This window comes from Polyodon spathula, chromosome 6 (assembly GCF_017654505.1).
Source record: "Polyodon spathula isolate WHYD16114869_AA chromosome 6, ASM1765450v1, whole genome shotgun sequence".
In the NCBI taxonomy this organism is placed as follows: Eukaryota; Metazoa; Chordata; class Actinopteri; order Acipenseriformes; family Polyodontidae; genus Polyodon; species Polyodon spathula.
In genome coordinates this window covers 24934815-24962544 of record NC_054539.1, presented here as the reverse complement: position 1 = coordinate 24962544, position 27730 = coordinate 24934815, and the positions used below count along the sequence as shown (strand labels likewise).

Genomic DNA, 27730 nt, shown 5'->3' with positions numbered 1-27730 from the left:
TATAAAATGCTGCCATGTGTTTTTTGCAAACATGTTGTAGAGTTACTCAACTATGTAAGCTATGGTAAGTCCTGTTGAAATGTTGCCTATGGAGTACAGTATATGGAATACTTGGAATGACACCCATTACTTAATCAAACTCAATTTAAAAGCCAGAAAACAGAACATGGTGGACATGGTTGATTGTCAAGGCAGGTTATCGTTTCTGTGTTCAAATCCTGTATATAGTATTCTATTTGATTCACAAAAAAGAACTGGAATACAGGGTACAGTAAACTACTAATGTGTTCAAACACAGTGGTTTATGCCAGACCTACATACATCACTGCCAAACAGCTGGCAGAATATGTCCTTAAAATGTGTCATTTATTAGTTTAGTGGATTGCCTAAATGGAGAGTTCATTTTTATAATTAGGATTATAATTAATCTGTATTATAAATACAGATTAACTTTGAGATTATTTGTGTAAAATAGTAGGAAGTTAACAATATAATAAAAATACTATATTTTTTTTTAAACACTGAATGCAAAGTGTGTGCCCACTGCTGTCTTTTTTTTTTTATATGTAAGAAACGAACACTAAAAATATATACTTAAAGACCTTGATACAAAGAGAAACATTTCCCTTTGTTACATCCTGTATAAAACTATACATGATAAAAAATAATTATGTTTACATATCCACCAGTTAATGGTATCTCTCTTTGGTCCTCATTTCTTATCTTTAAGTGTTTGTGCTTGGATTCATTGACTCTGTTACTTGAGGTTTCCGTTTCCTCACTCCAGTGGCGGCTGTGTTGCCTGAGGGCAGGCCATCAACTGTATCTACTGCCTGTTCCTCGGGTCCGGAAGCCTCATCACCAGCTGAATCTTCCCTCGAGGCCCTGTCACTCAGGCTCTCTTTTTCATCCTCAGTGTCACACTGCTGCTTCTCTTCTGTGGGAACACCCTCCTGTTCTCCATCAGAAAGCTCCTCATGTACTTCTGGTAAAATGGACATACTGTTATTTGACTTATCTTTTAAAAAATGTTTTGTGATGTTTTCTGCTGCTCATTAAAGGAAACAGCTGGGCAGAATGAACACTTAAGTGCTCTAGACAGATTTATCCAACGTATCCATGAATCAGGGACAGAACTACAGTTGCAGAAGCAGCCAGTCAACATGTTATGCGACTCATCTGCTGTATGCAATGTAGAATCTGTATTTAGGCACGAATGGTGCTGAAAACAGTACCTGTGATTCAATGATTGCGCTTGATGATACTTGTTTCATTTTTGCATGGGAAGCCCTCCATTATCCTTAAAGGCTTGCAAACTCAGTGAAAGGTGTAAAATGAGACTGGGTCCCAGAAATTAGAAGTATAGCATCGGTTCAACACCCTTAATACTTTGTGTCTAACAATCTGATTCCAGAGTGTATACGGTGCATGTCATAGATAATGTTTTCCATAGCCAACGTAAAGTTGGAAAGCCACTCTTAAGGAATGAAAGCATATCCAGTGCTGTCTGTGACTGACAGCAAAGGTGCCTAATCATGCTGATTTTTGGTGATTGTACAAAACTGCATTTAAATCCAGGCCTCCAGAACAAAGAAGCAAGGGTACCAGCAAACTTCACAACTTTGCTGCTATTTAAAAAAAAAAAAAGTTTTTAGATGGATACTGTGGGTAAAGTGAGCAGAATATAAAACTAGCAGACCTCCAGTTTGCTTGTGATTAGCTGTTACTTAAAATCCCCAATAACTCTGATTCACTGATAAATCTTTGGCTGGGGTTTTCTAACAGAATATGAACTGACTTCAGTACTTACCATGTATTATTTAATTCCCAGTTTCTCCTACCAGTATTACCTCTAATCTGACCACCCAGAGCGCCCAGCTGAGTTTATATAGAAAAGTACCAGCAGATGTTAACTCATATAATTAAGTATATTTGTGGAAGTGCAGGTGCCACATATAAGACTGTCTTTGTAAGAATCAGTTTAAAAAGCTTCTCATAAGATGTATTGATAACAGTATGAAGATAAGATAAAAGATAGTTACAATAATTTTAAAATCATAAAAATACATATTAATTTATTTTGATTTCCAAATTGCACATTGTATTCTAATTTCAGAATGGCAGAAGCATCAAACAGTGTGTCTACATTTGTATTTAAGTTTCAACCACCGCATGTAATAGACAGAGACTAAGGACAGAGGGTGGGAGTGGCGACCTGGTAAGACAGGAGGGCTATCTTTATTTTAGTTTTGTTTTTTGTAGTTCTTTTTACTCAACCGTATTTTTAGACATCATGTTTTATGTCTGCTGTAAATCGGCTTTTATTGAAAAGACAGAATCTGTGTTTTATACTGAGTCTGGGTAATGCACCTTCATACTGAAGCATGCATTAGTGACAATTCTTTCTTGTTGGCAAGTTCCTTGTTTTGTTATTTATATATTGTTTATTTATTTTATTTATTTGCTAAGTTACAAGTGGCACTTACTGTAAAAATATTAGAAAGTGCTTATTAGCAAAGTGTTCATTTAAAACAAATTTATAAAAACTTGTTTTGTCTCGATTTTTTTCTATAATTTAACCTGCTTTATGTATGTGGGGTCCATTTGTACTCCATTTGTGCGTGCTCAGTTTTCACCACTGACGAGGGGTTAGGAAACCTGAAAATATTTAGGGGTGCTTTTTTTCTTAAACATCTCACAAGCATAAAAACTAAGTAAACGATGCCAGATAGCTGCGGAGCTTGCAAAGCCACACTCACAATACACCGAGGTCAGGGATCATCTCGGTTTCGAAGCCAAGTAAATCCAATATCCAAATACTTCATCATATTTTCTGCATTTACTAATTACTGAAGTACTCACTTCTTGATGACAACCTCCTTTGCACCTTTTACTGAACATTGATTACATTATTACTGCAGTGAAGTGTGATATACATCCATAACTTCAAATACACATAGTAAAATCTTCAGTAATACTAAAGAAACAAATTAACGTATAGCAAACATTAGACAAAACTGAAGAAAACTAATGTATTGCCGCTTTGGTTCCCAGAATCCTTGTATAAATGTGTACAACAATAATAAATAAATGTGTATAAATTCCTGTTATATTATTTATGGATTACAAGATCATTTTTTACTACAATAAGGATCCTTCTCTGACATAAATTCATGTGCATGAGTGGCTGCTTCTGAGGATGGTTTGTGTTTCGGGTAGTCTTCTGTTTCGTGACTTTTTATAGGGTTCACGGTTTTGTTTACTCAATCTTCACCTATGGGATTTCTAACAACCTGTTGTTCTGTGCCGCTTCGCATTAAATTTTGCACAATGGGGTTAAAACAGAGTTTCCGCCTAGCTGGTTCCTGCTTATTGTCTGAATCGCTCTAATCTAAAAAGTCTGTACGTTGCAGACATGCACTGCCCCGCCCCTTCAACAGTTGTACACCTGTATTGTTCTTTACAACATTTAAAAACAAGTCTACAGTATTTACCTGTTGTTACTTCTCTGTATCTAGTCTTCGATGGACAAAGGCAGTCAACAATTAAAACTAGCATCTGTGAAAATACAATGCAAGGGCAAGTTTATTATATTAGTTCCAAGACGCTCACAGGCATCATGCATTTCAGTCTTTCCTGTCAATTACAAATTGCTCCTTGGTGCCCGTTGGGATCCTTTTATTAATTTACACACACACGCACAATATGTTACTCTACATCCATTCTTGGAACAAATGTCTCTCCAGCTTCATCAAATTTGTATGTGGACTTCTAGAGATACAGCCTATATTATCCCAACCGATCTTAGGCCCAAATGCTTGCAAATGGACAGCATGACCTAGATTCTGATACCCTCAAAAACTTGATAAGAAATTTCCATCTGAGTTTTATCACAGCAGTTCTGAAATGGGAGTTCCTGGCACCTACACTAGATTAATGTCACTCATGGGAGGGATATTAATATACTTTACATACACAGTTATAAGACATCAAATAGAAGAAATAAATATTACACAATGCACTAAACCATTTTAACCTACAAACTGCTTATTTGTTAGTGATAAACTGAATTGTTTAAGGATGAAATGCTGATAAAAGGTAAAAATGACTGATATTTTTAGAGTTTAAAGAACAGAAACAGTACTACTTGGATAAGCTAATCCAGACCCAAATAGAACTGTATTCACCACACAAAAAACATAGAAATAGCTATAAGCTTTCTGTTCATTAAAGTAATGGTCTCTCTGGACAGGACCATTAGGGAAACATAACTCTCCATCTGCAGTGTAAACCATCTTGAAATATCTTCACCATCATTAGCAGAAAATGACTTTACTATTAGGTAGAATGACAGTCCCATTTAAAAAAAAAAGAAAAAAAAAGAGACTGCTGGGCTAAGTGCATGGTGACTCACAGCTCTTAGTAGCTGTCCTTTCCTGTTTTAGACTTGCTCTTGTTGTACACCTGGAGCTCAGCTGTACTGTTAACTCTCGTTCACCATTGGTTCTGCTAGATGCAGTGTCAACCAATGCAATCATAATGATGTGCTAACGTACCAGGCCAAGGAAAAGTCCAGTTAACAAAGTTACAAGAGCAAAGATAGTATAAGATCCCCAAACAGGTATTCCTAGCGTCTCAGTCAGGTAACTGTGGATATGCTGAAAAAAAAAAAAAAAAAAAAAAAAAATTAAAATTAATAGCAAACAAGAAATATATACAATGCAAACCAGTTAAGGTCTCACCCTTTTCTACAAATCAGTATTCATCTGTCACCAAGCTGATGACTTTTAATACACCAAATACTGTATCAACCTGCATTATGCCTTGGTTGACAAAATAATCTTCAAAAGCTTGTGGTCTCTTGCTGCAATGCAATTGCAAAATGATATTTCTAAAGGATGTCTTTTTTGTTTTTATGGGGTAGTGTTAAAGATTTGTGAATTTATGATTACTTAACCACATGGAGTAATGCAGTTATTGACAAACACCCCAAGGGGGTGAGGGTGTTGTCAATGGCTATCCTCATGATCGACATAAACAGCATGGTTTATATAACAGTGTTGTTTATTCAAGGTACACTCTGTTTGTACAACAAGTCCAATATATTGTGTACATTTCTGTGATACAGCTCTGTATCATCTTAGCAAAGCTGTGTAATTTGCAACAGTGTCATTCTGATTGGATATGAATGAATGCAAGAAATATTCCAAAAGGAGATCCAGTAGAAATATAATATTAATTCAAGTTATTAAAACTAGAACTCTATAAAACACTGTTTGATAATGTGTGAATAGTATAAATCACAAATTAAATGTCAGTCACAAGCAAAATTTGATGTTTTGACCTGTATAATGAGTATTACTAAAACAAAAGTTGTTGTATTAAAATACATTACCAAATCATTATACATAGCAACTCTATATGGTGGCGCTGCCGTGCACAGTATATTAAGCCAAAGCACCTGGTACCTACAGCAATTGTATTGCTTCAGTAAAATATTTATCGAGTACCTAGTGTACAAGACATTGTAAGAGAATTGCTATGGTAGAATAAGTATGAAACACTAACACTAATAATTGGAATTTCTTCATTTGCCACCTTGACAGGAAAGCATTGTATAGCGTATGCTGTATTGAAAGAAATGTCTCAAACCCTCTGCTGTTTGGGATTTTTTTTTTTGTTTGTTAAATGTCCATATGATCAAAAAAAGTTGAATGCAAACTGTGCAATCGTATCATGAAGGCACAACCAATCTCTGGGATCACTTGGCAAGCCGTGCGTAAGTTAATGTTGTTATTATTATTATTATTATTATTATTATTATTATTATTATTATTATTATTATTATTATTATTAATAGTAGTAGTAGTAGCTGTTGTATTGGTAGTAGTATTAAAGTAGTAAAATGTGACTGTGACCAGTAACCTGCTTGGTAGAGTGACTGTTAAATAAAGCTTTGTGTTGCCTAAGTCAGCTGCAGTTCTTTTAATTGGCTACAATAAGGTGCTACTCCAATGCAAGCTTACTGTATAGACTGCAAGCAGCATCAATTACGTGTACATAATGTGCATTTTCACTTAAATTATAAAAACATAATTACTGTTATATAAAACGTATTTTTAAACTACATGTGAATGTTTTATTCCATTTGTATGGCTTACAGGATTTTCAGTCAAATACAAACTAGTAGCTATGGTGACGTCACCTCTGCTTAGACAGGGCTTTACCATGGGGCTTTGCCCCATAACAGACAAAAATTGTTCAGACTGCCTCCAACTCTGAGATCTGTCCACATAATATGCTAGCCCGTACCAGGCAAAGCGTACGAAGCTGTCGCTCCCTGACTGAAAGGAGGCAGATGGAAAGCCTCCAATTCCACAGTCTGGTTGATGTGGAATGCTGAGACGGTTTTTCGCAAAAAAGCAGGATTAGTAAGAAGCGTAACTTTTGCCCTGGCTTCTGCAAAAATTAAGCTTAGCGGATGTGATCACAAGAAAGAAAGCTGCTTTCAACGATAAGTACTTCAGCTCAGCTGAATGCAAAGGCTCAAAAGGGTGCTTCAAGCACCACATTAAGCCTCCAATGAGGCACAATGTCTTTCATAGGCGGCCGAAGCTGCCGAACTTCTTTTAAAAATTGCCCGCCAGGAAATGAGCTCCTGGGGAGACTGAATCAATTTTGATAAGGCAAGCTGAACAGCTGCCACATAGACCTTTAGTGTAGGAGGGGGATTTCCCCTCATCAATAGGTCCTGTCAAAACCCTTAGGCAGGCACCATATTGGGAACACGTGGACACTGCTCTGGCATTCTGCAAGGTGTCAATGATCCTATTAGATAACCCCAGATGGCTCAAATGCTGCCGTTCAGGGGCCAGACCCAGAGCTGCAGGCTCGATTGGTCGGGATGCCACAATGTCCCCTGTTCCTGACTGAGCAGGTTGAGACGTTTTGGCAAACTCCACGGTTGGCCGCTCTGGAGCTGTATCAGAGCTGAAAACCAGTCTCCTGGGCCAGTATGGAGCTACTAATAGCACCCTGGCCCAGTCCTGCCGGATCTTTTCCATGCACAGTGGGTCAGTTGTGAAGACCCCCTCTGGGTTTAGCAGGAGCCGGCTGGAGGAGACCGCTTAAGAAGCAGGCACACTAGCTTTTTTGTAGACTCCCACGCACAGCGAGAGTCATGCAGCATTTCATCCACTGCAGGGCCAAAAGTATGTCCCGGTGTCTTATCCCCATCAGCCACTTATGCTTGAGACAGCTGTCTCCTTACGATTACTAAAGCAACAAGGCTCCCGGCCACCGTCTGCCTGTTCAACTTAGAGATACGGAGCAGGTTCTTATTAACCAACTGCAGCTCCTCAAGCTGTTGTGCTGTGGATCGGAGGCTCTGCGACAGAGACTTTAACAAGCAGTTCTGGTAGGCTACCAAGATGCTGTTGTAATTACCCAGCCATGCGGCAAACGCACCGGCTGAGTAAGCCGACTTACGAATGCTCTCTGAAACCCTGCACTGTTTATTCGGGCAGGTAGCGTCTTTATTTAGGAGCACTAGTTTTGCTGCTTGCACCAGCAAGGCAGTAGCAGCATGTACTGCACCTAGTACTGTAGAAATGGTACGGTGCACACAGCAGGGTGCACACGACACAGTGCACATGGCATGATACGGTACACACAGCACAGTGCACATGGCATGGTACAGTACACCTGTACCGGTGCAGCAACCTCGCTCGCTGTTCAGTACATCTACCAGTTGGGAATGGGGTAGGTCTATGATCTACAGTTACCAAAGAAGCACAATATATAGGGATGCCCACCTAAGTGGAAATTGAGGAAAGCCTACTGTTAGAGCCTAACAGTCTTCACACTAATTCTGCAAGCAGAATTAATGTGGCAACGAGACACTGTGGGAGAAGATGCAAGCAGCTTAGCCCAAAGCGTAAGTCTCGGTCAAACGCAGGCCTGCTGAGCCCAGCAGCTGCATTAGTAGTTCTATGGAAAAAACAGAACAATGTACACAGAGAAACACATTTTCTCACAATAGCAATCTCGATCACCGTTACTTTTATATAACGTTCATACCAAAAAACAAATTTACAGCAGGGTTAAAATATTTGAGAATGCCTTTAATTACCCCAGGTGGTAATAGAAGTACAAAATGGTTTATTAAAAAAACAAAAACAAAAAAAAAAACATTTCAGACTGCTGAAAAGATTCTAAGCAAACATGCAACTATAGCAAATAATGGTAAAATGTTGACTTACTCTTAGCCAAACCGATAGGCGAAAGAGCCATGACATGCCTGTCATCCTGTAAGCAAAAACATAAGAGGGTGACTGGCACAAAAATAAATCAGAATTGTACAAAAATCAGTGTATTAAGTCATTATTTTCTGAAACTACCAAAAATGCATTAAAGTTGGACAAGCTGACTAACTATGTCAAGAGGCTCTTGCTCTGACAAGGTACTACAAATAAACATCATAAACAAATAGACATACATTTTGATGTTATGCCTGTGATAAAGACATGAGTGTAATACATGTTAAAAAATCTTGTCAGAAATGGGTCAATTACCCAATGGAAGAGGGAGCTTTCCATGCTGGCACAGGCTCCACAGATTCCCACTTCTTTTCTCTAATGTAACTCTGAAGGTCCTCCACAGTCCTGGAAGCAAGGTATCTCCGAAACAGTCCTTCCTTGGCACTAAAACAAAGAATAAAAGATGGAACACCAAATAGTTAAAATCAATCCTACTGTATAGCCTAATGTACTACAAACATATAAAGACATATAATAAAATAACCAGCTTTAGAACAATTGTTTGCAGTTTTAAAGACAAGTCACACGACTGCAATATGTACTGTTGTACCATGGCATAACTTTTACATAAATAAATATTTAACAATATTATTTTTACATTGTTCATCTAAATTGTTTATACAAATATATAGGACATAACGATTATGTATATATATATAGCATATCTCTGTTTACATATATAGTTGGTGCTCGATGATATATAATAGATATATATTATATGCTATACCTATATAAAATGCTATCAATTAGGTACAGTATATTGAATAAAAAAGTGGTGTTGATGTCCCAGTTACTTCTTTGATGCTTGTACTTCCTTAAAGCAGTCTACATGTCAAATTAGTACCAGCAAAAACCTATTCTCTGCCAATACAATAAGTCGATTTTACATTACACTGGAAACCAAAAAAACATCTGACCCAAATCTGACGGCCATCTTACGTCAGTCACAGGTCGACGTGAAGTGTGCTGCGAGTGCTGTCAGATTGTGTACATTCCATAACAAGGTGTTTGTGGCATAAACTTACTGAAAGATTGTTGGCAGTGTTGTGACAAGAAAACGTCCACTCAAACCTGAAGGGGAAAACAACATTACATTAAAAGGTAGAAACTGAAACTTTGCATATACCTGCCTGCAATATTACTTTTAAAAGTATAAAATGTAATGTGTGGGAGTATAGGGCCTACATGATAGCTGAGTTGTAATATGATGATGGTTGTTGCACAGACAATCTAGCTGTGGTTACAGTTCGATTCAAAGGACCTATTATCTGAAAAAAGCACTAAGTCAATATGGTTTCGAGCATTTTTTTAATCTGCATGCCAGCTTTGGCTGTGGGTATACTTTTACTATTGCCACAATTGAAAAATGACAAACTTAATAAAAAAATTAAAAAAATAAATAAAAACACATTTTTAAATACTATGCAGTTCCACTACAAATGTGAAACTGTTACTGAATCTCTTTACATCAACACTGTGAAATGATCGTTGCTAAATATCATAGCATGGTACAAGGGTGAAATTCTCAACAAAAAAATGCAAGTACTCATACGTGCAGCTAGGTGTTAACATTAAAAAGATTAAGACAATTTGAGTGACAATGAATAAATACTTTTAAAATGTATACATATTGACACATTTATGAATACAAAATAATCCTTAAATAACTGATAAAATATAACCAATTCACCATAAAGAAGCTGAAAATACTGAAAGCTTTGTACCCTCTGCTTGTATCACTCAGTCATGTACTGTAATATAACACTTAAGTTAAACTTTAAATGATAAGTATTAAGAAATTTAACACTATGCAGTATCTGCTGCAGAGAGGGAGATTTGTTTCAAGATATCCTAAAAATGGGATGATATTATATATATATATATATATATATATATATATATATATATATATATATATATATATATATATATATATATATAAAAAACAACTGTGCTATGAAAAAATGATACAAAAAGGTCTAAGTCAAACAATGCACACATTTTAAATGTACCAGGTACTACTTGACCATGTTATTCTCTATAGTATTCTCTGAAATCATCCCCATCCTTTCCAGACCCTGGATACTTATCTACAACACGACCTGCCCATGCTACAAGGATATCCCTGTTACCTATTTTATTTGTATTTGTTTTACTTATTACTTATCCTACAATAATATACTCTGTGTACGTCTCTGTTGTGTTTATGTGAAGATTAATTAGCACAATCTATTCCAGAAAAAGATAAGTGTACTTCAGGCAGAAGCAGTGTATATATATTTTTTATTCCTGGCATTGTCCTTCCTACACAATAATCAAACTGGCAAACGACACATTTTCATAAAGTAGTATCATTACTGTGGTTTACTTATGCCTTTTTTTAGATGTACACGCAAGTGAAAACTGAAATGTAACTTAAATAAACTCTTCAAAAACTTTTAGAAAAAGGGCATAATTCCAGGACACTTAGACAGGTCAGGTTTATTTTGCTGACTGCCTACAGGGATGACATATTAAGGGAAGCCCCGCTCCCCGAACCAGTGGCTCCTGAGTTACGCCTGCTTTCGAGCACGCTGCTCCAGATCTCCGGCCTTCAAGGGCAACCTCCCCAGGCACGCACTATCACCAGAACGGTCCCGTTCTACTCGTGACACGTCCTGGTACCCAAGAAGGATGCTGGCTTTTGCCCCATCCTAGACCTGAGACTCCTCAGGTTTTTTAATGAAAGGAGGTTCCAAATGCTGACTCACCGTCACATTCTCCAGTTCGTTCCGGCCGGGCGACTGGTTTACCACCATGGACTTATGGACCATGTACTTCCAAGTTCCCATTCATCCCAGGCACAGGAAGTACGACAGCTTCGCCTTTCAGGGGAGCGTTTATGGGTTTTAAGTGCTGCCTTTTGGCCTCTCCATAGCTCCTCATACATTTTCAAAGTGCATGGACGCTATCCTGGCCCCCACTGAACTACCTCGACGACTGGTTGATTTGTTCCCAGTCGCAAGACGGAGCAGTGGCCCTGTGGCATTCTTATGCGTTATTCCTGCACTGAAGCAGGCAGACAGGCAGAGAGCTGGAATGGAGGTACAGAGACACAGAAGTGCAATGAATCATGTCAGCACAGCACTCAGTATTTATTAACACACAAAAACAAAAAAACAAGCAATGTCACGTGACGCTACCAGCAGTGTCGATGCACAGTTCCTGTATGTGCATTTGGGACGATGGCAGCAAGGTGTTATTACGTACAAACCCTGCTTTCCTCCCTAAGGTGATCACAGCCTTCCACATGAACCAGTCTGTGGAATTGGAGTCTTTCCATCCACCTCCGTTTTCTACGGAGGAGGATAGGAGATTGAACTTCCTCTGCCTGTTGCAGGCATTGAGGTGTTACATGGATAGGACAAGAGCTCTGCGTCATTCTGACCAGCTTTGTGTCTGTCGCGGTATATGGACCCTAGGACAGCACCTCTCAAAGCAGCGACTGTCGCACTAGATTGTGGACACAGTCTCGACTGCGTATGACAATGCCGGCTTGCCCCCACCTGGGCGGGTAGCCACACACTCTACCAGAGGGTTGGCTACATCTTGGGCTCTCTTCAGAGGGGCCTCACTATCCGATATTTGTATTGCGGCTAGCTGGGCTATGCCACATACTTTCTCCAGGTTCTATTGCCTTAATGTGATAGATCTTTCCTTGCCTGTATAAAATCATAAGGGTCCTTGAGGTTGCAAGCCCGCACAGCTAACCTTGGGTTATGCAGTTCTGATGCGTCCCTCATATGCTGCCGTTTCTTCTCCCTCACGACTGCTGTTACCCTTACACTTCCCACTTTTGATCCAAACTTCTTTTTACAACTGATGCCCATATTTGAACATTTTGTCTACAATCATGCATGTATCTTAAATCATTTTAAAAGATTTAAAAAAAAAACAATCAAATACTTATGCAGATGTTAAAGCATTTTCTTTACAAATAACTATTTGTGAAGGTATCTTATATTCATTTTTTGTTTACAAAATGACTTGTGTGAGTAACGCCAAAACCGCATGTGTTTCTAGCCACTGGCAAAAAAAAAACATTGAAATAGGTAAGTGAATTACAGTGCATTAAATAGTTAAATTAATGATTGTTAAGATAAATCAGACTGCACTTAAAAATAGTAATTTAGATTCCCTTTGTGTACTGGGCTGTGCTGAATTAGGAGGCTGATTACAAATGTGTGTTAAGTGTAGGACTGCAGGCCGACAGGATAGCATAAATTGGCAATCACTGTCTTAGAGTGCCAGCCGTTCTAACTGACCGCCAGATAAGGGCCAAAAGTAATCAACTACTGCCACTGAAATCAAATACTGCCATGTGCCACCTGGACCCCTGGCCCACTGTGTAAAGGGAACAGAATGCGCCCTGGACTGGATGGCCAAACAGTTAGGGTTAGAAGGAAGTCGTCACCTAGAAAGGGGGCGGAGCTACGATAAACTAAATGATCAACCCGGAAGGGAAACAACGTGGCAGCCGCGCATTGGAGGAGCGGTTGCACTAGTTAATGATCGACGGTACAAAAGGGGGCATAACGAAGTGATCTGTTCCTTTGTATGGTTATGCTGAACCGGAAGAAGAACCTGTGTTGTTATCAAGGGTGTTTTGTTTGTTTTTGTCATGTCTAAACACTGTTTGTTGTCATTAGACAGCTGAACATGATCTGGATCTGTCGCCAAAGGCCAGCACTTACCGGGCATCACTGCACATTGTTTCACAAATAACTGTATTTACACCACAAGCACTTTAGCACTCACTGTGGACTTGTGTTGTGTTTTGTGTTACGTGTGGGTGTTTAGAAACGGGGCTATTATTATTACGAGACCAACCCGGGGATTATCAGCACAGCAATAGACGCCGCTGTATTGCCTGATCTCACTGTTACTGTTTACTGCTGTTTTGTCATCAGACTTTGGATTATACAAATAAAACATCATTGCACCTGGATTATCGTTGTCTGTCTGTTCACTGATCACTGCTGCATTCCTGTGTCTGCACACTGTTAACCACTTTGCCACAGGGTGTTAAAATAATCTGTACTTATTTTAACCTACCAGGACTTACTTTCCGACAATAAGACAGCAAACAGAGACAAACAGAGTTTTTCACCAGTCTAATACCCTGGAACAAAGGTAGGATTTTGTGACAAATTTTAAACGCATTACATTATTGTCAAAATCCAACAAAAACAGATCAAAACTGAACCCTGACCTGACCTCCAGTCTCATCATTTAATCCTTCAGGGATGTGGTTAGACCCCATCTCCTCATACAATTAATGTTCATACAATACTATGGCACAATATAATACATACCACAATAAACACATGCCATGGTCCTGACTGATAGTATAAAGTGTAATAAGATAAATGATCATTAGTATATTCAGGGATGTAGTGTTGTTGGTCATATGTACCTTCTAGTATTGAATACATTACACCAGATTTTTGTTCAGCACACCAAACTCCTCAGCAAGAGATAAGAATATTATCTTATAATATATATAATATATATATATATATATATATATTATATATATTATATATTTTTAAGAACAAAAACTGATGTTGTTAACTGTGTTTCTCACATACTTTGAACAACTGTATATGCTTACACGTGTTTCTCCAAGTTTGTTAATAGACAAAGACACCATAGTGACTTCAGCCTTAAAGACTGCCTCTCCTCTAGTTTCTAATGGAAGTGATCCAAAGGTGTTTAACATGACAAAATTAAAAACACAATTACTGCCAAGTTCTTTACTGTTTGGCTGTCCCAGAGAATAGAGCTACACTAGCTTGCTTTAATGTATTACCTTACTGCCATCTGTGCTATTCAAGTTCATAGACAATATTAAAAAACCACCATGTCATCCGAAAGAATTGAGTCTATTTAGAAATATTAGCTCTTCTGGAGGTCCGCCTGAAAGGAATCTATATCTGTGTTCAGAGCTCTGGATGGAATGGAAGTCATAATGGATAACTTCAAAGCTAAGACCAAATTATTTTTTGGACCTGTGGACAGCCAGGTCAATAGAATAAAGGTCTTGTTGAGATGGACTTTTTCTTTGTGAATTTAAACAAAACTCCTTTCGTATCAAGTATGTTAGTAATATTCATTCCCAGACAGAAATGGCAATAAAAACAAGTCGGTCATATTCACTGTATCCACTGAATACAAGTAAAAATATAAGTATGCCAGATGGACAGGTTCCCCCATATGACCCCAGATTCTTTCACATTTATGTAATTATAGAATATGTATGTTGGTAAAGTCAGAAGCACCCACATTGCTATATTCCCACTCTTGCTAACTTTTTTTTAAGGAATGTGCTAACTAACTTACACAGCAATTAGATAAGTGCTCTTAGGTTAGCTTGATCACCTCTTCTCTATTAGATACCCTAATGTTATCCCCACCAAACAGTTTAAACACCTTGGATACGAGTCACGTCAGTATGTGTCATTCTGAGTGTCCATTGTTATTAATATTAGAAACTAGCATAATGAGAATTTTTGGAACCAATCAAAAAACCAATCAAAGTTTTTTACGAATTACTGTAACGTTAATGTGGATGAAACTACATATGTACAACATTGATGTGCATATGGAAAAGACATGCATAAGAAAAGACTTACAAAAGAATACATAACCTTACACTGTGTACATCCTTCTGTATAAACACGACAACTAACCTCCGTATCTTACATACTGTACACGTTTTAGACAGTGATTAAACTTTTAGAAACAATTCTAGATGTTCAACACTCAGAAAACATTTAAACTAAACTACAGTATAATTGGGGCTTCTGATTTTCCGATACCCCCCCCCCCCCCCTCGAATACAAAAAAATTAAATCGGTGCATATCCAATAAACATCGGGAAACACTGGAAATGACTACTCAGTTAATGTAGACTTCACCTCTTTCCCAGTGCAATTAGTTATGAAATGTCCCTCCTTCCAGATGTACTGTTTCTAACATTGATTCGTTCTGAATACTTTAAACACACCACAACTACTGAGAGGGAGAAATTACTACATTTCTATTAGAGACTCTACAGACAGGGAGACAGATTGTTCTTGACAGCTGGATTTAAAACTATATTACAGTTAGATAGGGGGGTTAGTAGTGGAAGACAGCAAAGGAAAGGAGATACTAGTGTGCAAGTACTGTCAAGTTACTATACATATTGTCCCAGGAAAAAAAAAAAAACACCCAAGAATTTTGGGAAATAACCGAAAATAATTCTCATTCCGTATATAAAAAGTGAAAGCCCCAAAGAAATAAAAAGATTTCAGGGTATCTACATAAAACTCAAAAATAGCTAAAAAAAAGAATAATAATAAAACACAGAAAAAACAGAAGCCCCAAATATAATACAAACATCCCATGACTGACATCGTTATGATAGACATGTGTAATTTTTCACCCATGCCCACTAACTCTGTCCCCACTGTATCCTAATAATAAATCCATCCTTTACTTCAGAGATTAGGGATGAAAGGGCAATGCACATAAACACATTTCTGCTTGTGTGGTTTAATTTAATATATCATAGCCTTTCAGCATTATAATATAGTGCTGCCTGGGATGAACTGGAAAATGTGTCCTCTGCAATGTTGAAATGATCTACAATACATGTTTATCTACAATATATGTAGATAAACATGTAAATGATCTACAATATATGTTCTATCTGTGCTTTTATATTTTAAATCTCAGCACTGTAATATTCAACATTTAGTGCCCCAATGGGTTACCATTCTTAAAATATGAAATTCATGTCATGTTTTAGCTATCCCTAGTGTTCCGCGTTTTTGGTTTTTATCTTTTTAAAAAAATTCTGGGAATATTTCTGAGTTTATTTTACATATATTAAAATAGTGTTTTACTACACACAGTACTTTCACACGAAGTCACCAATACATACCTCTGTGCAATAAACAATGGCTGTCCAGCAAAGCACAGCGCTCTGACAAACTCATTAACAGTCATTCTGCGCTCTTTTTATTAAACATGTGTAAAAGCAGCATAAATGGGTTACTTGTTTCTCAGTTCACTTTATTGTTTTAGTTTAATGTGCCACTTATTTTTCAGTATTTTCTTTTATTGTCAGCGCAAACACGTACCTCAATGCAGCAGTATTTGCAGCGCTATACATCCTCTGCCTCATCTCACCCACTTCTGCGATTTTTGCTTTTTGCACACTTCGAAACATTTGTTTTCTTTTGAATATTCATAAACTGATTTACGTTTTCTCTCCATTCCTCATCCACTAAAAATATAATATTTCCGTCTCAGTACTTCAATTTAGTTTTTGATCAAGGTAGTAGTTACTACGCCCAGCAATTGCCACAATAATCTGACTTTGATTGGCCAACATAATCAGGTAATTAATGTGTTTGTGAAATGACAGAGAACCATGTTTTAATGTTATTTGATCCTAAATCAAAATATTGTGCATTTCCTTGAAAATAGTACTGGGGAAATATTGAATAATAGACAAAAATTGAGTACAAATCAGTAAAAAACCGACGTCCAGTAAAAAAAAAATTCCTATAATTTTTTGGTAAAATTCAGAATAAACTGGAAATGTGGAACACTAGCTATCCCATATTTCTTTTTTTTCCAGAAATAGACTGGTGGTGCTTTGGTTTAGTATATATTTAAACAGAATGATCAAAATCAGATAATTTCCACCAAAGTGAAATATAAAAGACATTTTCACATTCAGGAAATTCCAACTGAAACTAATAAAAGCAGAACAAAGCTGTTTTTACAAGGCTGTTCATCAAGATGGCCCAGTGACTACATTTTAAACTGTGCTGAAATTATAATTATGACTAATTTCATATGGCTTTAAATTTAATTTCATTAAAACTAATTTTATGTTATTCTGGATTTAAAAAAAAAATGTAAATGTTCTACAAAACAAAAAGCTTTCTGAATCTTCTGAAATCCATTATCTTTCCCATTGCACCTGTTCTATTTAATGAACTTGTCATTTAAATTATAAATGACAAAAATGCTATTGAGAATGAAATGGTTGACAGTGGTTTGGGTAATTGAAGTGGAATAGACTAAAGGTACTGCATTCTACTTCAGCACAAACATAAATCATCACTACAAGTATCATTACTCTACCTCTATCGAGTATCTTTATAAATGTTGCATTACATCTAACAATGTGATTTTTTTTTTTTCTAAAAAGGCAAAGGGAAGGAAGAGCTCTGCATGATCATGAAAGCAAGAGTTGGCCTGATTAAAAAAAAAAAGAATAATTAAAAAACATTCTGTGCATTACTAAACTATACTGTAGTGCTCTCCCATTATTATTTTTTTTATTTTTTGGGGAACACTGATGGGGGATCACCATTGGCGCTTTTACTATGCGTTACTAAATGCATAGTAGGGAGATTTGCAGGAGACAACTGAGGACATTGACTGCAATGCAAATGATGGTTGTGACTGCCTGTGAAGAAATGTCCATCAACGAAAGGCAGCAAAATGAATAAATAGAAACAAACTCTTGTATCTCATTTCAAAGCAGGATTATGTAGGCTAATCGTATTATGCATATCATTTTAAAAAACCATTTTATAGTACACTTGTTCATGTATAAGGAACACAGTATAAATTAGATGTCGTTTTGTTTAAGAATTATGGATACATAATTATCACGCTTTAGGATATATATTCATCTTTTGCTGCTTTCGTCTGCGAGTTTGATTCCTGGTGCGGTTTCACTAGAAAATAACTCCTTATGTTTCACATAGCTGTAATACAAGCACAGTGAGATCGGTTTGCTTGTCAAATCAACTCAGACCAATAAGTTGCCAATCTGAGGTCACACTAAAGCCTTCAATCGAACCAAATGTGAAAGGTCTGTGAAAAAATTGGGCATTGCACTGAAAGAAGTGAGGTGAGCACTTTACAGTCAGTACCCCATTTAGAAAAGTTACAGAAATACAAAAGGTATAAATACCAAAGAAATAATAAGATGTTGGTGCCCAAATTAAAGTGTAATGGAAAAACTGTTCTCTACATTAATTATGTTGGTTTTCTTTTACATTTGCAAATATTATTGATCCTACATCATTGTTAAAACGATTCTGTCTTCTACAATATACCTAAAATGCCTCTTAGTTTATATGGGCATTCACAACAATATTTCATTTTACATTTAGGAAACATCTTTGAAAATTATGAAACATTTCAAAAGGTCCTATTTTTTTGTGACAAACTAATAGTTAAACTAGACTAACATTAAAACTATAAAAACATCCCTGGGGGGCATAGCAACAGGGGAAAACTTGAAGTAAAATGGATACATGAAAAATATTGTTATGTATGTATATGTCCAGATGTTAAAACATTATGGCAGTGAAATGGTTAATTTCTACTGCACACCACCTGTAATGGAACTTTATTGAGAGAATTATTGAATACAGCACTGTACACCCTATAAATACATTATTGTTATCGCTATACTGCAAACACTTGAGAATGAAACCAGTATCTCAAAGTGTTAGGTTTCCAGAATATACAAAATCACGTGACTAATATGGTGAACATTTTAGGCCACAGGGCAAATGAAGGGTGCTATTAGATTCTGACCAAGGCGTTACAATAGCACTGAAAATATGAAGTTGCCCGCTGACAGTTTATGAAATGCTAACAGTTGTAGTCGTTGCGGCAGATGATTTTTAAACTCATACCAGCCCTTGTCATGAGGACGATTAATGACGACAAACACATACAAACAAAAAAAGCTACAGTCAATATAAAGAGTGATTTGACATTTGTATTAGCATCATGAGCAGTACAGTACCTGGCTCCTGTGTAACGTTGACCTTTCCCACACTGATGCCAAGAGCTTTACTCTTCTTTGCAAAGTTCTCCCAATCGGGCTGTATCTGCTGACAAGCTGGGCACCATGGAGCATAGCTGTTTGTGAAAACACATGGTAAATATTATTCTCCCAAAAACCTAATAAAACCTGTGTTGCATTTTTTGGGGAATTGTAACAAGCATGACAGTGTAAATTCAACATTACAGCCATCAGTAAAATGAAAAAGTTGATGACCTAGCTATACCCACCTTATGTACAGACTGGACCTACGGTGAGACAAACTTGTACCCCAAGATTCTGGTGCTCTTAATAAATTGTGCTAGTGAATGCCCTTTTCAAGTTTCATCACAATTACAAAAGTAGTTCTCTACATAATAAATGTAAGTGTCACACACAGTCTCCTTTTACTGTATACACTCAAATAATGTTCTCAGCAAGTTTGATTAGTTATCTAGATATAATGCACACAGTCATACAGAGTGTGGATTGAAGGTGATGTTTGAAACTTAAACCTCACAATAATAAGTGGCCTTCATGACACCAGCACTAGTTCCTCAAGCTATAATTTTATAGCTCTACCTATACTTTCCTTATATTTCACATGTTGTTTACAATCCAAATTGGTATGAAGGCTTTGTGTGGAAGAATGACATATGACAATTAATTTACCTTCCAGTTGATTTTAAGGTGCATTATTTAAGTAGCCTGACAGAGTACTGTAATGTTTCAATAAATTTAATTCTGTCAAAAATGACAACACATGTCACTGTTCTCATACTGATGATTTGACATGAGATGCCGAGTGCCAGATTAAAATCAAAATCGATGGGGAAGTTAGAAGATCACTTTGCTCTATACAGCTCTCCTATGATGACTCACAAGCAATTCTGCACAATCTCTTAACCCTGACTGAACCAATGACTAAATTAAAAATAAATAAATAAATAAATAAAAGGCCTGTACGATATAACTAGAATTAATTTAACAGTTTTCATGAGGCATTAGCACTCAATTCAATAGAAACAAATCCATAGAACAGTGTTCCTCAACTGGCGGCCCGTGGGCTAAATCCGGCCCGCGAGAGCCTTCCCTTTGGCCTGTCACGCGTCAGCTGTTCTTCATTACAAAAGCTGAAATTGCTGATATGCAAGATTGTAATGTTGCCGCTATCTACAGGGTATTTGTTTCCCCTAACAAGTGTTTTTGTTTTTTTTAGCAACCTAATCAGTAACAAGTCAGCTGATTGGCCAGCTTTCATTCTGATAAGATTTCATTTTGGCAAGCACCAAAAATCTCTGCCCATTTAGATTACTGTTAGTGCGATATGAAAACAGCGGTATGGAGTAATCTTATTTTCTTTAGTGTATATCTGAATATTCTTGCAAACATTTCTGCACATTAATTCAAAGGCAAAAATCCACACCTGTGTGTAAAATTGCAAGTGAGGTATGTTATTAACACAACATCAACAAAGTGATTTAGCAAGGGAGTCAGAATCGGATGATACGAATGCAGGTAACGCACATCACTCGAAAATGCTTCACACTTTCCAAACACTGGCCAAACTAGCAAGGGAAATGATACATATAGTGATCAACGTTTTGTTTTATTGTGATCCTAATTTCTGTTATGAGGAGAGTAATAAATGAAAACCAAAATGGTGGTTTTTTTTTTTTTTGTGCAACGAGTTTATTTAAGTTAAATTTGACAGTTTTCACAAAAAAAAAAACTTCAGTAACACTATTACTTTATGGAAATGTGTAATTTTCCACTTTGTTTATTGTGAACAAACTACAACAGCAGGGATAAAAAGAAAAAAAAAAAAACAATGTCTACTTTTGTACTGTTTCTGCCTGAAAGGCACACATGAAAATGTGGATAATTTTAAGTTCTGACATCCTCTGCTCTTATAGTTAATTCAGTTGAGCAAAATTAAGCCTTCACAACCTATTCTGGAATATTACATATAGTTTTAGGATAAATAGTATTGGAAATTGCTTTAATTTCATTAGATTTAGCTGGGAATTGTGCAGCATGCGATTGGAACAGGAAAGTGAAAGTAGTTTTTGTATTCATTTAATTTAAATACGTTAGCAATGGACTTTAGCTTAGGGTTTGTATTACTTTAATTGATTAACCAATTAGCCGGTGTCTGAGTATTATTATTTTTTTTTTAATCTTGCAAAACACCAGATTTGTGTCTCCAGTTAATTATAGCAAGGCTTGGGAAGTTCAGAGGGGTTGCTGTATGTTTGGCTGTATGCTTGAAACACTTAAGTGCATGTCTATGTTTTCTTTATTTTTCATATATGATAAACTAAGTATTTTTTAGGAAAAAATAGCAATACGGCCACCAGTATGTGTTCAGGCACTGGAAATTTGCAGAAGAAACCAAGCCTGTCAAAGGTTTTTTTAAACCAAATAAAAGATCTGTTTGGCAACAGTAAGACACTCAAAGACGGCAAGTTGGATATGCACTTGTTTATTTTCCCCTGTTTACTGTCATGCTGTGTATTTAATTTAGAAACTTTTCATTTATATTTAAACACATTGGAACATGCATATTTAGACACAGCGCTACTCTTTCAATCAGGCCCTTAATGAGATGCTTATACAACATAAATAAAGCGATCGCTAAATGACATGCTTTCCTTAGTTAACTTGAATGCATGCAGCGCAGTCATTTTCAGAACATTTTCTAGTTTTAATAAAATTAAAACACATAGCATGCTGTTTTAATAGCATTACAGTGGCATCTGTATAATTATTTGTTTGCAAGATGTCGTTTGAATATTATTTGCTTTTTATGTTTATTATTAAATGGTGATCAGACATTGCATCATTGTAAGTAGCTATTTCTGAGATGTATTAGCTAATTGGTGCAAGGGTAATGTTACAAAGCTGTTACCGTATGTAAAGTGTGATTGGATAGTCAACTTTTAATGACTATTTAAAACAACCCCCCACCTATGGTTGCCACCTGTACCGATTTGACCCGGACAGGCCAGCAATTGGCCGGGTGGCAGGAATTAACAAACCCAGATGCCCTACTGTCCAGTTTTAAGTGAAACGCACAAGAAACACCAACCTTCCTTTAATATTTTCTTTGACATACCGTATAACGGGACATTTTGGAGTGGAATTTATTGAGTCTTTATTGGCAGTTTAGATTGGATCGTCAATAATACTTCCACCAATCAGACTGTGGCATACAGTGTGCCATCCCGCCCTCTGACGGACTGGTGGTATGCAGCACAGAAGCGTGTACTGGGCAAGGAAAAGAATGTGTCAGATGTCAAAGTGAATATGAGAATGGCAGTGAGTGACGAATGCAATTTGCTTAAAAAAATTAAAAACAGACTGGACCTTTCCATCAGTGTATTTAGGAAATTTGGAATTTGTTTTGCGATCACAAACTCTGATGCTGCGTAAACTGCACCTGTTACTGTGGTACCTGTAGGTTAAGCAGTTTAGTGTGTTTTATTATTATTATTATTATTATTATTATTATTATTATTATTATTATTATTATTATTATTATTATTATTATTATTATACAAGGGGTTCATTAAGTAGAAGCCAAAATAGTTTATGCAAAACTGGTGCAAATTTGCTGTGTATTGTTATTGTCGATACTACTATCCACAGTGCAGGTATCGCAAAGTCCCTAGATGATATGTTAAAATAAATTAGTTCTGTACCGTATAAAAAAGTTAATTTTGCCAGTGTTTGCTAGTCTATTAACCAGTATTACATTTAAAGCGTTTTAGTTTCGGCTTTATTGTTTAAGTTTTTACATGTTGTTGGAGAAACATGCACTTTTAAGATTATTTTTGTAGCTTGAAACACAAGAGACACATAACTATCATGCATGATAAATACTTACACATTTTGTAATGCCCACTGCATGATAGTTTAACTTGGGCATATGCATGGTTCATACCCAGCGAAGAGGACAGCAGGCGGTTGGGGATACCTCGTGGTACAATGTCGCTATCCGCCCATCTTTATTTCTAAAAGTGGCGCATGTTGGATAACATGGAAAGAAGTTTGAATGCAATATAAGATACACGAGTTTGCAGGTTTGTACACTGTTAGTTTTAAAAGGAGATTATCAGATGACGTATAGTAACTGGTAAATGTGAGATTGCAAGATTGCATTTCATTGCACCAACAAACACCGTCTGACTGCTGGAATAAAAACAATCGCATATTGCTGGAGGAACCAATGCGCTCAAGAGATAACATAGGTTAAGCATAAAAGAACAAAGGGCCACACCAAGATAACACCATCTTAGGCAGCATAAAGGAACAAAGGGCCACACCAAGATAACAAGATAACATAATCTCAGGCAGTGTGAGCCAGAACCAGTTTTCTTTACAAAACGTACATGCGACTCTCCACCACGGGTTGCCCAGGGTGATTGAACCCACAAAGAAAAGAAAGGAGGGTGTGACTGAGGTCAGTGGCTACTTAATCAAGGTGCACTCAGCTCAGCCCACTTTGCTCTTTCATTAAGACTAGCATTGGAGACAAGAAGTCCTGGAGGATTAACCTACAGTATTGCATTATATTATTTAATTCTGTTACATTTTGAACTTAAGTTTTGTACTGTGCAATTTGCATATAAAGTGTGATCTGTACTGTTTTGCTTTGAGCGTTCTTTTTGTTTCCAGAATTAAACCTGTATATATTGAATAACCCAAACTTATATCTGAAGAAAAGGATTATGCATTTCTTTCATCAAGAAATAACTATTCACTACTTTTAAAAAACTACTTCACATGTGCAGTACTGTCATATAATTACTACATGATGCTGTGATCATTCCACTGTGTTATGTTAATGAACCACTGCTAAGTTTTAAAACTGAGTTAGCAAATGCCTAGCGTTAAAGTATACTGCAGTTAGTAAACTTTTCCAATTACTAATATCTTAAAACTGAACTGCCATATAAGAACAATAAATATTTGAAATAATTTTTAGAAGGCCTTCTTTGTTGTTCTCCAAGTTGCTGTAGTAACACTGTAGATCAGTGGTCCTCAAAGTGGTGCTTGCGAGCAAATTTGTGCCCGCAAAGCCAGGCCATCGTGCCTGCTGCAGCTGTTCTTAAATTATGGGTCGTGAACACATTTCTGGCGGGTCATAGCGTGGGAAATTAAAGAAAGCTTTAAACATGTTTTCCAACAAAAGCGCCACAGCAGTCTGTTGACAGCGCTGCTCGCTTATGCTGTGCTTGTAAGTACCCAGCCATTTTTTTTTTTCTGAACGGCTTCTGTGATACGATCAACCAGTTGAATATCTGCATTGTCTCTGTGGTAGCCCAATCATAAGTTAGCTGGGTTGGACATAAACTGTCAGGTGCAGGTACTGACAGTAAGTTTAACCAATAGGAAAGTCAAATATCTGCCAAGTTTTACGCAGCTGTCCAATCATAAGCAAGCAGGGGCCGTTCATAGTATTCTGCAGGAAAATTGAAGGCGTGTGAGTAGCCAAATGGAAAGTGAAAGATCTGACAGCCGTCCAATCATTCGTGAGCAGAGGCGGGGTGTTAATATGCAAAGTGTTAATATGTTAGTAAGCACTACATTTCGACGACTGTTATTGAGAACAATAATACATTTCAGTATTTAGAATTTAATTTTCTATCTCTGTATTTTTTTTTTTATTTCACCAAACCAGAGAAACACCATAGTATATTTAGTTATGAATCCACTTTCTCTGAATAATTGTACTGGAGATGAGCAATCTTTAAAACAGTGCAGTGTTGACAAATTTGTCAAATTGAAACAAAGCGAGACGATATCTACACTTTTATTTTAGTTTATTCATGGTTATCTGTGTAAAAATGCTATTTAAAAATATTTGCATTGTGTTGTTTATATAAATTATTTAAAGAATAAGCGCAGCATTCACAATTACTGCCTGAGACTTGGCCTTATTAGAGTGAGCCAAGAATAACTCCCACTAAAACTCTTAAAATATATATATATATCACACACACACACACACACACACACACACACACGCCGTGTATGTCGCGAGAAGGCAGTGTGTATGATAAGAACCTATACAATAGTCAGCGTGCCTGCAAACAGCCAAGTACGATCAATTTATGCCTGTGCCAAAATTACTCTGAGGACCACTGCTACAGATGATATAACTAGTTGCTGTAAAAGAGATACTGTTTTAGTAGACACATTTCATTAAGTAAACATGTTTTTGAAATTAAAAGTAGAAATACAAAACTCACATTTCTCTTTGTGAATGTGCTAAGTGATAACTGTCAATGTAAAAACCGTCAAAATCTACCAAGGTAGCAAATATGCAAATTTAATACCAGCCAAAATTTCCAGTTATAGGGTACTGTTGCTTAACAGATTTCCACTATCTTATTAGAAATGTACTGTTTAGTACTGATTTGTACATTCTACTGTGCCCTCATCACTTGAATAATGCTTTACATTGATCTGGGTGTGATTAAATACATAACCTTTACAGTAAAATATGGGTTACTCATGATATATAATGGTAATTAAACCACATATATGCGTGCGTGTATGTATAAACATTGCATATTTAGCGGTAGCCATTAGTAACACTGAAAAATCACGTAGACAAGATCGTCGCTTCAGAAATTGCATTGATTTACTACAGCATTACTCCTCACCACAGCTACTTGTCTCAGGCAGGATTAGTCTCTAACCTACCATGATATAGTTCAATTGCTAGAAATATCAAGAGCACAATACTGTGTATTCTGCATGATTATTAATTTGTAACGAGATCTAGTGTTAAACTGTATTACAGTATACTGCAGCTTTGATAGAGCTAGGTTGACTGAGAAATATGTCTGGGTTTGGTCTGTGGAAAAGGTGGCAACTCTACCCCCACCAGTACACACATCTTGAGCAGACTGTGGCCTCCCCAGGGTTTGGGCAATGCCTTATCTGGACCGCCACAGAATGTAACTGAGTACCCCTGCCATAGAACTTCACTTCATTTACCAAAGCATACTGTACTTGTACTGCCCTTTTAAAACAAGGGCCATTATTTGTATCACAATAAAAAAATCATTACATTTATATTGATGTATGTGTTGTTAACTTGTAACCAATGCATGTGTTTATGTATCAAATGTTACATTTAATGGGTGGTAATGTAAATTACATTAAATATACGGAGGGCCAACCAAACAGACATTGGTAGGATTTAAAAACATGTTACCTTGGTATTACAGCATACCAAGTTTGATACAGGCCTAGTCCACAGAGGAAACATTTTGTACAAAAGACATTTCAAATTGGAAAAAGGCCATCAAGTTAATATATGTGGAGGGCTAGTGATTGGTCTTTTTGTAGATGTGTACTCCAAATGAAGATATCTGAACACACAAATGGAAGACTAGGAAGTCGAAAGACTGTTTAGTCCCAAATCATGCACACAGACATTTCACCTACCATGTAATGAAACCATATTTCATTTGAATATCACATTCTGTACTTTGGCAAAACATGGCATTAACGTGTAATATATGTACAGTGTTTTTTGGGGTTTTTGGCCAGGCCGCTGGACTGACTGATTTTATAGTCTAGAAAATATGCCCATTCGGCACAAATAAAACGTGCTTCCTAATTCAAACCCATCAGGCATTTAGCTTTCTCAAGTTAACTTGCTCAGAATATTTGGTGTAATATTGCTGACCTTTTTCTGGAGAAATTTACAAACTTTCTACACTGCATCAATTAGAGTATGCAGTTTTTTTTCTTTTTTTGATCATGCCTTGTAGTCTTGTAATCCAGCACGTTGACAACAGAGTCCTAGCATAGACGGAGTAAGTATTTTTCATTAAACGTGTTAAATGCACATGGTATGTTTATGTCTCAAAGAAATAAGTTGCAATTAGGCCAGCAGAAGGATTGCAGCTGATCGTTTTCTTTTTAGATCAGCCTAACGGTTCTGTCAGAAACGCTCGAATTAGCAGGTCCACATTCACTGTCAGTTTTTAAATAATGAGAACAATGGTAATTGGGTACCCGTGCTGATGACAGCTCAGGTTTTTTTTTTTTTTTTTCCCCCAATCCAATTATTAACTCCATTAGTGCATAGCCTGAGAATATAATTGAACGAGATGCGGGATCGATCTAGCCTACATCAGTACCTCATAAGATTAACAATGCATGCAATAAGTAATTACATTTTTTTTTTTCATTTCAATGATGGCCTTATTGTTAGAGTGCATAGTCCTGCCCGCCTACTTTTCCTCATTAATGAAAGTACTCACAATTTCAACATCCATTCTCCCTGAAGAATCAGCGTCCAGTTAGCGTCATTGACAGGCAATACCTGGCCGCCTGATCCCGATTTTGCACCGTTTACTATACTAATTAATACAAACACTACAAGTTTATGGTAGTACACGTTTGTTACTATGAATTGCAATGCTTTCAGAACCGCTCCCCCCGCCATGTTTACACTCTGCAGCAACTACACTAGTAACAAATCAGGAAGTGATATCAT

The 27730-nt window shown here is 36.8% G+C and overlaps 1 protein-coding gene across 1 annotated transcript; it reads right to left on the bottom strand.

Moving 5' to 3' along the window:
• LOC121317054 (thioredoxin-related transmembrane protein 1-like) lies at positions 1-27692 on the bottom strand. Its single transcript, XM_041252626.1, has 8 exons — positions 27495-27692; positions 19189-19304; positions 9344-9389; positions 8574-8702; positions 8262-8307; positions 4557-4658; positions 3495-3558; positions 1-985 (listed from the first exon to the last, which is right to left on the bottom strand). Exons 1-8 carry the CDS (start codon positions 27677-27679, stop codon positions 726-728), a joined length of 948 nt encoding a protein of 315 aa, XP_041108560.1. The 5' UTR covers positions 27680-27692; the 3' UTR covers positions 1-725.
• Between the last annotated feature and the right edge of the window lie 38 nt (positions 27693-27730).

Bases quoted from the DNA above. Each gene is read 5' to 3' on its own strand.
- LOC121317054 (XM_041252626.1), bottom strand. From the start codon at position 27,679: ATGGCGGGGGGAGCGGTTCTGAAAGCATTGCAATTCATAGTAACAAAC. The intron at 8,308-8,573 runs GTAATTGACCCA...TTTTGCTTACAG, and splicing joins AAAGCTCCCTCTTCCATTGG to GATGACAGGCATGTCATGGC. The intron at 4,659-8,261 runs GTAAGTCAACAT...TTTTTTTTTCAG, and splicing joins GCCTATCGGTTTGGCTAAGA to CATATCCACAGTTACCTGAC.